Source organism: Erinaceus europaeus, chromosome 15 (genome assembly GCF_950295315.1).
Source record: "Erinaceus europaeus chromosome 15, mEriEur2.1, whole genome shotgun sequence".
Lineage (NCBI taxonomy): Eukaryota > Metazoa > Chordata > Mammalia > Eulipotyphla > Erinaceidae > Erinaceus > Erinaceus europaeus.
The window spans coordinates 69,608,113-69,622,715 of NC_080176.1; the positions used below are offsets into that span (position 1 = coordinate 69,608,113).

The 14,603-nt window shown below is 45.7% G+C and overlaps 1 protein-coding gene and 1 long non-coding RNA gene across 11 annotated transcripts in view; both read left to right on the forward strand.

The window, feature by feature from the left end:
* The first annotated feature begins 10,832 nt into the window (after positions 1 to 10,832).
* The window catches only part of TXNL1 (thioredoxin like 1), a 30,177-nt gene continuing 26,406 nt past the window's right edge, over positions 10,833 to 14,603 (forward strand). For 4 of the 10 annotated variants that reach the window (XM_060173909.1, XM_060173911.1, XM_007519235.3 and 1 more), the window contains exon 1: positions 10,834 to 11,173. In XM_060173909.1, coding sequence (XP_060029892.1) covers positions 11,076 to 11,173 — 98 coding nt within the window. In that variant the 5' untranslated portion in view covers positions 10,834 to 11,075. Of the gene's footprint in view, positions 11,174 to 14,603 lie in introns of all 10 variants that reach the window. The other 6 variants (XM_060173912.1, XM_060173914.1, XM_060173913.1 and 3 more) reach the window with 3 other exon arrangements.
* On the forward strand, positions 11,229 to 14,272 carry LOC132533171 (uncharacterized). Its single transcript, XR_009545083.1, has 2 exons — positions 11,229 to 12,308; positions 12,603 to 14,272. It is a non-coding gene; the product is annotated as an uncharacterized LOC132533171 (long non-coding RNA).

A 14,603-nucleotide genomic window follows, 5' to 3' on the forward strand; every position in this document is an offset into this window, starting at 1 on the left:
TTCTGGGAAAGATCCCAAAATGACTCTGAAATCCTTACTATGTTCCAGAAGAGATTTAAGACAGAGACAATTCATGTTATGACTTCCTAGGAAATTCTCTCCAAGACTCTACCTTACATCCCAAACTAAAGAGCATATGGTTCATGGGACGAAGGTCTATTTCATGTTTTATTTATTCTTTTTTCTTTTAACCAGATGCTGTTCAGTTCTGCTTATGGTGGAGTGGGGGATTGAACCTGGGACTTGGGAGTCTCAGGCTTAAGAGTCTCTTTGTGGGAGTCAGGCGGTAGCGCAGGGGGTTAAGTGCACGTGGCCCAAAACGTAAGGACAAGCATAAGGATCCTGGTTCAAGCCCCCAGCGCCCCACCTGCAGGGGTTCGCTTCAGAGGCGGTGAAGCAGGTCTGCAGGTGTCTATCTTTCTTTCCCCCTCTCTATCTTCCCCTCCTCTCTCCATTTCTCTCTATCCTATTCAACAACAACGACATCAATAACATGTCCTATCCAACAACGAGGACATCAACAATAGTTACAATAACAATAAAAACGAGGGCAACAAAAAGGAAATAAATAAATATTTAAAAAAGAGTCTCTTTTATTTTTATTTATTTTATTTATTTATTCCCTTTTGTTGTCCTTGTTGTTTTATTGTTGTAGTTATTATTGTTGTTGATGTCATCATTGTTGGATAGGACAGAGAGAAATGGAAAGAGGAGGAGAAGACAGAGGGGGGAGAGAAAGACAGACACCTGCAGATCTACTTCACTGCCTGTGAAGCGATTCCCCTGCAGGTGGGGAGCCGGGGGCTCGAACAGGGATCCTTATGCCAGTCCTTGTGCTTTGCGCCATGTGTGATTAACCCGCTGCGCTACCGCCCGACTCCCCAGGTTTTTTTTGTTTGTTTGTTTTGTTTTTTGTTTTAAACCATAGCACTGATCAGCTTTGGCTTATAATACTGCAGGGAAATTGAACCTGGGACTTTGGAGCCTCCAGCATGAAAGTCTCTTTGGATAACCATTATGCTACCTATCCCCCATCAGAAATTATTTTTAAGTTATTAAAATTATTGAATTATTGGGTCACAGAGGTAGCAGAACCTGTGAAAGCCCACTTGCATGCCTGCAGCCCCAGGTGTCACAGATTCATATCCAGCATGACTTATTTCAGAACTAAGTAGTGTTATGGTCTCATGCTCGCCCCGCTCGCTTGCTCTCTCTTTCTCTCATTTGTGTATTTGAAAAAAATTAAGATAAATCCATTGCTAACAGGAGCTAAACTGGTACCATATAAAACAAATGCTAGGGGTTTTAGGAAATGGTGCTCCTGGTTGAGAGCACATATTAAAATGTGAAGGGCCCATCTTCACGCCCCCAGTCCCTACCTGCAGGGGGAAAGCTTCTCCAGTGGTGAGGCAGTGCTGCAGATGTTTCTCCCCTTTCTACCTCCCTCTTCCCTCTCATTTTCTGTCTCCATCTTGTGGAGGCAGTCACACCTGCTGTCAGACAAAGTCCAAGCAGGCCAGGACTGAACTGAAGCTATTCATCCTTTTTGTTTTCAACTACATTGATAATTTGAGGTCTTGTTGGCTATATTGAAAATGCACAAATATTACCTGGGGACAATAAAAAGAGATCCCTAGGGGAAGTACTTGGTGACAACAATTATGGCAGTGAGTGTGACAAGACCAAGAATGGCCTAGGAGCAAAACTGCTGTACTCATCAAAAGGCTTTCAGAAAAAGAGCTATTGTCACTGCTAAAGTTTCTCAATTAACTGGACTCAGACCAAAAGCCACAACTACCGTGGCTTATGAGTGACAGACTGTAGTCTCCACTGTAGTCTCTTTAATTATAAAGAGGCCCTATCACTTACCTTCACCCACAGACCCCCTGCTTCCACTTACAGGTATCTATGTAATATATAGTAGCTGTGTAGATAATAGCTGATATAAGGGTTTATGAGTAGAAGTTAGTAAACTTTCATATAGGTAAAAGTTAGTGAACCCTCATATATGCTAAGGTTAGCCAGAAGAGAGCCCTCATGGTAAGTGCTTACTTTACAGAAGAAGATTTCTTTAAGTAGACAGTTGCTAAATATTAAAAAAATGTTACTTAGCTAGACCCATCCAAGAATGGGTTAAGAAGAAAAGCTATGGGGGTCGAGTGGTGGCACAGTGGGTTAAGCGCATGTGGCGCAAAGCGCAGGGACCTGCATAAGGATCCCCACCTGCAGGGGAGTCGCTTCACAGGCGGTGGAGCAGGTCTGCAGGTGTCTATCTTTCTCTACCCTTCTCTGTCTTCCCCATCTCTCTCTATTTCTCTGTCCTATTCAACAACGAAGGACATCAACAATGGCAATAATAATAGCCACAACGATAATAACAACAACAAGGGCAACAGAAGGGGAAAAAAATGGCCTCCAGGAGCAGTGGATTCATGGTGCAGGCACGGAGCCCAGCAATAACCCTGGAGGAAAAAAAAAGAAGAAAAGCTATGGGGGGGGGGTTAAATACAGCATAATGGTTATGCAAACAGGCTCTTATGCCTGAGGCTCCTAAGTCCTAGGTTCATTCTCCCTCACACACCTACATAAGCCAGAGCCGAGAAGTGCTCTGGTGTTTTTGTCTCTCTCTCTGAATCTCTCTGAAAAATAAAATAAATAAAAATATGAAAAAAGAAGAAAAGCTATTAGACTGAACTCCAGGAAAGATATGCTAACTCAACACAGACAGCAGACAAAGGAAGAATGTTTGAAGTTATTCTGGCCACATCAAGGACACACAAATGGTCCAAACTTAGAGGAGGGCAGGCTGTCTCAAGACCAGAGAAACTTTCAAGGAGAACATGCCTATAATGATAATAATGTCTACTGATCAGCACAGGAGTTTTGACCTGCTCCGTTTCCGACCTGGGCCAGTTCACCCCTCCTTAGGCAACCTGGTGGTCCCCTACTCCCAGGAGGTCACCATATTGATGCCACCCTTAGTGTGGACACCCGGTGGGCATAGCGCACTGAAGCCCAGAGCTCCTGGGCTCAAGCGATCCTCCAGCCTCAGCCTCCCAAGTAGCTGGGACTACAGGCATGTGTCACCACGCCCGGCTATAAGTCTTTAATGATAATAGTGTCTGGAGTTATTTTTAATGTTAATAAAAGTAGTCTTGCATGATGTCAACTGTATCCAGGTTAAAAGGTGTTTAAATAATAAACCTCTGCAGACAGAGGGCAGAGGTGCCTCTCTCTTGCGCTTGAAGCAGCTCTCTCTCTTCTTTCTATCTCCTCCCCTCTCAAGTTCTCTCTGTCTTATAGAATAAAGTAGGAAAAAATATTTGTTGGAAGAAAATCATTCCAACCTCGAGTCCTGTTAAAAGCAAGGCCAGTCTAAATCTGGACAAAGGGAATGCTGCTGCTTTGTACAAGAAGGTATGTGAAGACATGTGAAACTCCATGTGTAGCTCTAGAGCCAGCTGCTAGGAATGTATTTCCATACTCTCTGCTTGCTACATATCAATGAAGTTGTGCCAAGTAACTTAGTGACCTGTTCTATAGGTATAAATACCCTAGAGAACAAAGTCTAGAGGGTGGTGCTTTTTTTTTTTTTTCAGAGAGATCTAACACGAAGACTGCAAGGCATAAATAAAGTTTCTCCTTTTCTGAATATTTGGTTCTCTGGTCTCATTTGCTGCTTTATTGTCTCAAACAAAATGTTTTCGATAAGTCAGAAATTGAGGCATCTCTGGAGAGACAGCGAGAGCAAGAGAGGGTTGAGATAGTTCACTTACTAGAGTTTGCACTTGCACTTGACCATATTCAAAATCCTGGTTCACACCCAGGCACCAGGATAGGAAGTTTCAAGGGCAGTGAACTGGTGTTGTTTAAATTTAATAAGCTCCACTCTGGGTACTCCTTAAAATTCAAATTCCTGATTCATGTTCCAGCTCTACTGAATCAGCATCTCGATGCGTAAATTCAAAGACATTTATGAGCTTACTACAGTTTGAAGACTACAAACTTCAGGATAGGATAGGCATAGTAAGGCGATTCAGTCCTGACTGCTGACTTTAATAGTGGGTTCTGCTGAATGGAATTCTGAGGTTAAGCTAGCTTCTGGGCATCCATGACATCTACTAGAATATGTGGGAAGTGATTTATGGGATGTGATTATGTCTCTGAAATGTTGATCTCAAGACGTCCCCAGCCTTGTAGGAATAATCACAGATATGGGGCCTGGCGATAGAGCTCTTGACAGAGCACATACAATTTTACCATGCATGAGAACCTGGGTTCAAGCTTCCTCATCACCACTTGCAGAGGGGGTAGAGCAGTGTTGTTGATATCCTTCTCCCCCTCTCTACCTTCCAGTTTCTCTCTATTCCTATCAGAATAAAAGAAAACAAAAGGAAGAAGAGGGTCGAAGGCCACTGGGAGTGATAGAATAGTCATGTAGAGGGAGTCGGGCTGTAGCGCAGCGGGTTAAGCGCAGGTGGCGCTAAGCACAAGGACCCGCGCATAAGGATCCTGGTTCAAGCCCTGGCTCCCCACCTGCAGGGGTGTCACTTCACAAGTAGTGAAACAGGTCTGCAGGTGTCTATCTTTCTCTCCCTCTCTCTGTCTTCCCCCTCCTCTCTCCATTTCTCTCTGTCCTATCCAGCAACAATGACAACAATAATTACTACAACAATAAAACAAGGGCAACAAAAGGGAATAATAAAAAAAAAAGAATAGTCATGTAGATACGGAGCCAGTGATAAACCAGGTGGGGGAAAAATAAAAGAGGGAGGGGGAGGCAGAGGAAGAGGAGGAGGGATGATTACAGATCTGGGCTGGGAAACAGCTTGAGGGATAGGCTGAACTGAACACCTTACTGTGATATTCCTGTACCATGTGCAACACTAAAAGGCATATAGTGAATTGATTCTTTAGTGCCTCTCCCTCTCCCTCTCCCTCATTTATTGGATAGAGACAGCCAGAATTCGAGAGGGAAGGGGGTAGTAGAGAAGGGAGCGAGACGGACACCTGCAGCGTTACTTTACCACTCGCAATGCTTTCCCCCTGCAGGTGGGGACTGGTGGCTTGAACCCAGGTCCTTCTGCATTACAACATGGGCACTCAACCAGGTGCACTACCACCTGGCCCCTCTTCTCTCTCTTTCTATCCCAGCCCCTTTTCTCTATCAGCCCCCCAAAAATTTAAAATTTAAAACTGCTCCAGGGAAAGGTCACTGTGATATCATGTATGTGTGAGCTTACTTCATTTCCTGGAACCTCATAAAAATATACTAATAGTCACATATCCTTGCAGATATTTTAATTTTTAATTATTTTCTAAAATTTCCATGAATCCAATTTTCAGATAAGTAAGCTAAGAGTCAGAGTTCTGTGGCATGCCTATGACCCTATAATAATAATAATTACCAGAGATGTGTTATTTCAACTTCTATTTGACTACAAAGACATTATGTTCTGTTGGTACCACAATCTGCAGTAGCTGAATTCAGATAGGGAAATCTATTTTACTCATATCCTTCTCTCGATCTCTTTTTGAAATTTTTTGAATACTCTTGCTTATTTATTTGCCTCCACGGTTGTTGCTGGGGCTCGGGACTACGAATTCACTGCTCCTGGAGGCCATTTTTCCCCCCTTTTGTTGCTCTTGTTGTTTGTCGTTGTTATTGTTATTGCTATCATTGTTGTTGGATAGGACAAAGAGAAATCGAGAGAGGACAGAGAGTTAGACATTTTTTTAAAAATATTTATTCCCTTTTGTTGAGAAATTGAGAGAGGAGGGGGAGACAGAAAGGGAGTGAGAGAAAGAGAGAAACCCGCAGACTTGCTTCACTACTTGTGAAGCGACCCCCCCCCTTCAGGTGGGGAGCCTGAGGCTTGAACTGGGATCCTAGCGCGGGTGTTTAATCTCAGAGCGCCACTGCCAGACCCCATCTTTCTCTAGTCATCTGGTTATGGGCGTGTTGGAGGGCATCTTAGGGAAAGCAGCACCCCTCTCCCTGCACCCTGCAGGAGGCTGGGAGAAGAGGCGAGAGGGCGAGAGACACAGCCCAGAAGCACCAGCGTGTCTTCATATCCTGCCCCAGTCCCTCCCTTCCTGCCTGACAGCACAAGGCGTGTGTGTGTGTGTGTGTGTGTGTGTGTGTGTGTGTGTGTGTGTGTGTATGTGTGTGTGTGTGTGTGTGTGTGGTGTGTGTGTTAATCACTCATCTCTCTCTCTCAACAACAGCACCGCTTAGTTCCGGTTTATGGTGTTGTAGAGGATTGAACCTGGGACTCTGAAGTCTCAGGTATGATAGTCTATTGGCGTAACTATTATGCTAACCCCACAGGGGGCCTTCATCTCTATCTTGAGGGTCCACATGCCTACGTGACTTGTACTTTCTTCTTTTCTGTTCTTACATTCTCCCCATCAATGCTCATCTTCTCCCTGATACATGTGACTCTTCCACGTAGAAGTCAGTCTAGAACCCCAGGGGAGGGACCTGGGGAACAAGCCCGGTGAGCTGCTCCCTCCTCACCTGCGTAGTAGGCATTTGGCATTTAGTCTGCTTCTAACCTTCGGCTACTGTGAATAACGAAGCTATGAACACAGGGGGGTGCACATGCCCCTTTTCACTAGTGATCGCACATCTTTTCATATATATATCTAGGAGTGGTTTTACTGGATTTTAAGGTATTTCATTTTTTAAAAAATATTTATTCCCTTTTGTTGCCCTTGTTGTTTCTTTTCATTGTTGTAGTTACTATTGTTGTCGTTGTTGTTGGATAGGACAGAGAGAAACGGAGAGAGGAAGGGAAGACAGAGAGGATGAGAGAAAGATAGACACCTGCAGACCTGCTTCACCGCCTGTGAAGCGACTCCCCTGCAGGTGGGAGCCGGCGGGGGCTCGAACCGGGATCCTTACGCTGGTCCTTGCGCTTTGCGACACCTGCGCTTAACCCGCTGCGCTACCGCCCGACTCCCAGTATTTCAATTAAAAAAAAAAAAAATTAGGCTCCATAAAGCATTTCTATTTTCTTTCTTTCTTTCTTTCTCTCTTTCTTTCTTTTTTTTTTTTTTTTTTTTTTTTTTTTTTTTTTATTTTATTTTATTTTTTTTTATTAAAGAAAGGATTAATTAACAAAACCATAGGGTAGGAGGGGTACAACTCCACACAATTCCCACCGCCCAATCTCCATATCTCACCCCCTCCCCCGATAGCTTTCCCATTCTCTATCCCTCTGGGAGCATGGACCCAGGGTCATTGAGGGTTGCAGAAGGTAGAAGGTCTGGCTTCTGTAATTGCTTCCTCGCTGAACATGGGTGTTGACTGGTCGGTCCATACTCCCAGTCTGCCTCTCTCTTTCCCTAGTAGGATGGGTCTCTGGGGAAGCTGAGCTCCAGGACACATTGGTGGTGTCTTCAATCCAGGGAAGTCTGGCCGGCATCCTGATGACACCTGGAACCTGGTGACTGAAAAGAGAGTTAACATACAAAGCCAAACAAATTGTTGAGCAATCCTGGTCCCAAAGCTTGGAAAAGTGGAGAGGAAGTATTAGGGAGGTACTCACTGCAAACTCTAGTGTACTTTTGCTTTCTTACTTTGGTGCCATACTCCAAACTCAGTCAATTTCTGCTTTGCATTTCTACTTCTTTTTTTTTTTTTTAACATGCATAACATTCCCCAGATTCCCATTCAACAATACAACCCCCACTATTTCATTCATCATTTTTCATGGACCTGTATTCTCCCCACCCACCCACCCACCCACCCCAGAGTCTTTTACTTTGGTGTAATACTCCAATTCCATTTCAGGTTCGACTTGTGTTTTCTTTTCTAATCTTGTTTTTCAACTTCGGCCTGAGAGTGAGATCATCCCATATTCATCCTTCTGTTTCTGACTTATTTCACTCAACATGATTTTTTCAAGGTCCATCCAATATTGGCTGAAAACGGTGAAGTCACCATTTTTTACAGCTGAGTAGTATTCCATTGTGTATATATACCACAACTTGCTCAGCCACTCATCTGTTGTTGGACACCTGGGTTGCTTCCAGGTTTTGACTATTACAAATTGTGCTGCCAAGAACATATGTGTACACAGATTTTTTTTGGATAGATATGTTGTGTTCCTTAGGATATATCCCCAGGAGAGGAATTGCAGGATCATAGGGTAGTCTATCATGTCAGATATGAGAATAGCTGTTCCTGCCCTTTTTTGTGGGCCATTGGCTTGAATGATAGTTTTCCATCCTTTCACTTTAAGTCTGTGTTTGTCTTGTTGCGTTAGGTGAGTTTCCTGTAGACAACATATTGTTGGGTTGTGTTTTCTGATCCATCTTCCTACTCTGTGTCTTTTAATAGGTGAATTCAGGCCATTCACATTTATTGATATCAAAGATTGAAGATATTTTAACGCCATTCTTGTAGAGTTTTAGAGTGTTTTGATATGTGTTCTATTTGTGGTGGTCTGGTTGTTTATAGGAAACCTTTCAGAACTTCTTTCAAGGCAGGCTTGGTGATGGTTGCTTCCTTCAACTGTTGCTTGTCTGAGAAGGTTTTGATGCTTCCATCTAGTCTGAATGACAATCTAGCAGGATATAGTATTTTTGGCTGAAAGCCTTTCTCATTGAGCACTCGATAGATATCTTGCCATTCTCTTCTGGCCTGTAGTGTTTGTATGGAGAAGTCTGCTGCTAATCTTATGGGCTTTCCTTTGTAGGTGACTCTTTGTTTTTCTCTTGCAGCCTTGAGGATCCTTTCTTTATCCTTATTCCTTTCCAATCTAAGTATGACATGTCTTGGTGTCTTTAGGTCTGGGTTAATTCTGTTTGGGACCCTCTGGGCTTCTTGAATCTTTATGTCTTTGGTGTTGTCTAGACTAGAGAAATTTTCAGCTATTATGGCCTGGAGAACGCTTTCTTCCTCCCCTTCTCTTTCTTCCTCTGGTAAGCCAATAATGCGTATATTGTTTCTTTTGAAGTCATCCCATAGGACTCTGTTGTTGTTTTCAGCATCTCTTAATCTCTTTTTGAGATCTCTTACTTCTTCTTTAGTTGTCTCTAATTCATCCTCAATCTTGCTAATTCTGTCTTCAGCCTCATTGATTCTATTCTCTCTGCCCTCTACTGCTTTCTGGAGTTCATCTATTTTGTTGCCCTGCTCTGATACTGTTTTAGCTTGTTCAGCTAGTTGCCTTCTTAGCTCAGTAATTTCAGCTTTCAGCTCTCTAATAACCATGAGATTATTAGAATTTTCTTCCATATTCTCATTTGTTGTTCCTGCAGTTCTGATTACAATTTTTTCAAATTCTTTACTCACTCCTGTTATTATTTCCTTAGCTAATGTTTGGATGTTGAACTCGTTGTTTTGTGCTTCGCCCTCTGGAGGACTTTTAGCTGGACTCTTGTCCTGGTTCGAGTCTCCATTATTTTTTCTTGTTGTTTTAACCATTTTATATAAGTTAACAGTTTTTTCAATCCCTGAGTTGGAGTTCAGTGGTGTAAAAGCCTTTTTTTTTTTCCCCTGTAGGCTATGGTAGCCTGAGGGCTTTTAAACTATCAATAGGCTTCTTGGCTTAATCAATGACTCCTGACCAAGAGATAAAGCAGGGTGTGGCAGAGATAATCCAGTGGTTATGCAAAGAGACTTTCACAGCCCTTCAGCTATGCCACCGAGGTATAGGTCTTCTCCTGAGTTTCCCGGTTAGATCTCTGTGCCCTGGTGTCCCTCCCTGTTGCTGCTCCAGATTCTGAGGGTAGTAGCAATGGAGATTCAGAGTTGTACTTGGTGAGTCTCTGGGGAGTCCTTTCCTCCCTTCAGCTGTCCCCTTGTTGGTGGAGCAGACTGGAGGTGGTGTCTCCACTGACAGACTGTCGAACTGTTAGCAGTCACTTAATCTCTCCTTAGGCCCCTCTCTCCTCTCTGTCACCAGCCACGCGTGTTTGTACTCACGGGTGATTTACTGGGTTTCTGTGGTCATTCTAGTCCTGTCTTGTTTCGGTCCGGGTGGTCTCCTTTGGTATTCCTAGTTGATCCGGGAGAGGAGAGGAGAGGAGAGAAAGCGATCTGCTGCTCGTAGCTCCGCCTCCGGAAGTCCTCTCTCTTTCTTTCTTTCTTTCTTTCTGATCTTATTTATTTATGAAAAATATAGGAGGAGAGAGAAAGAACCAGACATCACTCTGGCACATGTTCTGCCAGGGATTGAACTCGGGACCTCATGCTTGAGACTCTAAAGCTTTACCACTACGCCACCTCCCGGACCACTCTATTTCTTTTTTTTTTTTTTTTTAATTATCTTTATTTATTGGATAGAGACAGTCAGAAATGGAGAGGATGGGGGAGACTGAGAGGAAGACAGAGGGACACCTGCAGCACTGCTTTCCCCAAAAGCTTTCCACAAAGCTTTCCCCCTTTTTCCTCCCGAACCAGGTGGGGTTCCGGGCCTGGAACCCGGGTCTTTGCACATGTGCGTTCAACCAGGTGCACCACCACCTGGCCCCACATTTCTAACTGTCTAGTGTGACGGCTTGTCCTGTATATCCTCAAAAGTCTACCCAGAGGGTAGGGGGTCGAACACCTTAAAAGGTGGCCTCGCAGACATGGCGGGGGGAACCCGGAATCACTTTCTCCTACGGAAGCCTTAGGCGTAGGAACGGCCAGGGAACAAGCATTTTCGAGTCGCAACCTGCGCCGGTGCGAAGGTGGCTACACATCTGCGCCTGCGCCGCTCCAGCCTCAGTCACGGGCGGGGCCGCCGTTCATGTTTTAGGATTGGACGCTGGGAACCCAAACGGGCGGCGCGGAAATGACGCGATTCGCGCCTGCGCCGGCGGCCTAGCCGCGCGGTGGCTGCCGGGTGTCGCATGCCTGCCTTCCCCTGGCTGCCCCCTCCCTCCGTCCCCGCCCCCTCGGCCCTTCTGCTCCCCGGCGTGACTTGGCACTGAGAGCCCCGGGAGGAGCCGCCGCGGCCGCCGCCTCCTCTGTCCAGGCCTCGGCCTTCCTGAGCGTGGCCCTACCGCTCCCCGGGGGCTTCTCATCTTTTCAGTTTCGAAGCCGGTGGCGTCGCAGCTTCCTGCCGGACAGTCTGAGGATGGTGGGAGTGAAGCCGGTCGGGAGCGACCCGGATTTCCAGCCGGAGCTGAGCGGCGCGGGCTCCCGCCTCGCCGTGGTCAAGTTCACCATGCGGGGGTGAGGCCGGGCCCGCGCCCCCTGGGCACCATCGGTCAACAGCCCTCCCTCCCTCCTCTCTTCCTTCCCTCTTTCCGTCCGTCTTTCGACTCTGTTCCGGCCCCGCCTCACCCGCCGTCCGGCGCTGGCCGCAGCCGCAGGCTCCGCCAGGCTTAGGCCGCAGAGCCCCGCGTGTGCACCGCGCGGTGCCGGGTGTCTCCGGCCTGCTGGATGCGGGGCTCCCGGGCCGCGAGTCAGACCCGCCTTGGGGACCGTCCTGGGGGCTCGACCCCCACCCCCAGCCCGGGGGAAGCGCCCACCCTCGGCCTCCCCCGCTCGCCCTGGCCGCTCGCTTCCCGGAAGCCGGCTGTCACTCGGCTTTTCAGTCTCTGAAGACCGTAAGCCCCGTGAACACCTCGGGCCGCTTCAGGGGGGCAGAACCGACTCCCGGGGCACGTGTGTCCTCGTGCATTTCCACTCTGTGGGGTTGGGGTGGTGCTTTCCCTTTTGCTCAGGGATTTCGCTCACAACTTTGCTTTAGTAACTTTGGAAGCCAGCCCGCCCCTCCCCCTGTCGTGTATGTGGTTGCATTTAATGAGCTGCAAGTGGAAGATGGCCAGGCAAGTGGCCAGACTGTGGTCTTTTTTGACTTTGTTGACTTAAAAAAAGAAAGAAAGAAAGAAGCAGGGATCTTGAAAGAGGTTAACCGTCTTTAGCAAATCATTTACATGGCCAACGAAGAAGGGAGGGGAACTTCCATATGGAATGTGCAGTGTTGCTGTGTGGGGGCGGACGCGTTGGAAGCGGACATTCTGGGGGCGGGTGGCGGTGCACCTGCTGGGCGCACCTGTTAGGATGAGCAAGGACCCGGGTTCAAGCGTGCAGGGGGAAAGCCATTTTCCCCTCTCTTTTATTTTGATAGGACAGAGAGAATGAGGGGGCCGGGCAGTGGTACACTTGGTTGAGTGAGTGCACATGTTACAGTGCACAAGGACCCAGGTTTGAGCCCCTGCTCCCCACCTGAAGGGGGAAAGCTTTGAGAGTGGTGAAGCAGGGCTGCCGGTGTCTCTGTCTCCTCGGTCTCCCCCTTCCCTCTCGATTTCTGACTGTCTCTATGCGATAAAGATAACTTAAAAATTAAAAAAAAAAACTGGGAGTCGGGCTGTAGCGCAACGGGTTAAGCGCAGGTGGCGCAAAGCACAAGGTCGGCATAAGGATCCGGGTTCGAACCCTGGCTCCCCACCTGCAGGGGGGTCGCCTCACAGGCGGTGAAGCGGGTCTGCAGGTGTCTATCTTTCTCTCCTCCTCTCTGTCTTCCCCTCCTCTCTCCATTTCTCTCTGTCCTATCCAACAACGACAACAACAACAATAACTACAACAATAAAACAACAAGGGCAACAAAAGGGAATAAATAAATTAAATAAATATTAAAAAAAAAAAACTTACAAAGGAAGTCGACATTCTGAACCAGGATTTTCGCCACCGTGGGTGTGCGTGTCAGTGCCTCAGAATGAGGGTTTGAAGTCTTGGGGCCGGGGAGACAGCATGATGGTTATGCAGACTCACAGGCCTGTGACATGTGTTTTGTGGGATGCACCATCACCTGACCCCTTTTCCAGTACTTTTAAAGCAACTAAAATAGCATTCCAAACTTAGCCTTTTTATTTATAGTGACAGAAATTGAGAAGGGAGGGGAGAGGGAGAGAGAGACCTTTAGCACTGCTTTACCACTCATGAACCTTTCACGCAGTCCCTTCCCAGTAGGGACTGAGGGCTTGAACCCAGGTACTTAGACATGGTAACAAGTGTGCTTAACAGGAAGTGCCACCACCCCACTCCCAAACTTACTCTTTATAAGGTGCATTTTATATATATTTATTTGTTATGAGGATAGGAGAGAGAAAGAACCAGATATCACTCTGGTACATGTCCTGCCAGGGGTTGAACTCAGGACCTTATGCTTGAGAGTCTAATGCTTTACCCACTGTGCCACCTCCTAGACCATAGCGCTTCAAAATCTTGATATAAAACTGTAAATTGGGTGGGGGTATAGCATAATGGTTATGCAAAGAGACTTTCATACCTGAGGCTCTCAAGTCCCAGATTCAATCCCCCACACTGCCATAAGCCAGAGCTGAGCAGTGCTCTCGTAAAAACAAACAACAACAACAAGAAAAAGCCTGTAAATTAATTTTTGTCTGGATTTGAACTGTATAAAAATGGAATTATACAATCTATATTCTCTCTAGATTCCTTTCAAGAGCATATAGTTTTAATCTTGACATTTAACTTTGAAATAACAAAAAGTACTGTGTAGACTACTGTTTGGGGTGGATTATGGAATAGTAGTTCTGTGACTAAATTGCAGCTCTCTATTGTTCTTGTATTTAAAATAGGGAATTATAAAGCTTAAATGAGATGATGGGAGTTTAAGGTTTGCAAATTGCATGATCTAGTAAGTGCTCTGTGAATGCTAGTGTGTGTGTGTGTTTTAAAATATGTTTTATGTGTCATTTATTTTTTAAAATATTTATTCCCTTTTTGTTGCCCTTGTTTTATTGTTGTAGTTATTTTATTGTTGTTATTGATGTCATTGTTGGATAGGACAGAGAGAAATGGAGAGAGGAGAGAAGATAGACACCTGCAGATCTGCTTCACCACCTGTGAAGCGACTCCCCTGCAGGTGGGGAGCTGGGGGCTCGAACTGGGATCCTTACTCTGGTCCTTGCACTTTGCACCACCCGCTGCGCTACGCCTGACTCCTGTGTGTGTGTGTGTGTGTGTGTGTGTGTGTGTGTGTGTGTGTGTGTTTAAAGGAGACATTTGAACCAGTGTATCGTTTTAGTGGAGAGCTGCACTTGAGGTTCTGGAAATAAAATGGGGGCTTTATGCATGTGAGTCCTGCAGTGTACTGCTGGCCCACTTACTTACTGCTGGCCCACTTCCCTGGCTGCTGTTGGGCTGTCAGAAAAGTCATGAAGTACTTTAGCTATGTAAAAATGCATAATGACTGTGCCAACAACTCAATATTTTGTGTTGTTAATAGGATCAATTCTGATTATATCTACCTGTTACCTTTATTAATACTGGCCCTGCATAAAATAAAAATAAACTTTTAATAATGTCTTCATAAAGCTGTCTTTCTTATCAGTTTGCCATAATGGTGTCTACATGCAATTGTTCTAGGAAAGACCATTTTAGCTAATAGGACAGAACAAGAAGTTCAGAAAATGTAATTTATGTGATAATGTGAAAGGAAAATCTTTTTTACTAGGAAGAACCTGACTAGTGCTTTCAATGAAAGCTTGTTTGCGGTAGGATTTAGGAGGTAACTGTTGTAGCTTGTGCCCCAGCCACTAACTAGAGGGTGGGGTCTTGGGTGTGTCATTTGATTTTCTAGACTTGAGTTCTTGCTTATCAGATCACTATGTTAGACCAATTTTAAAATTTC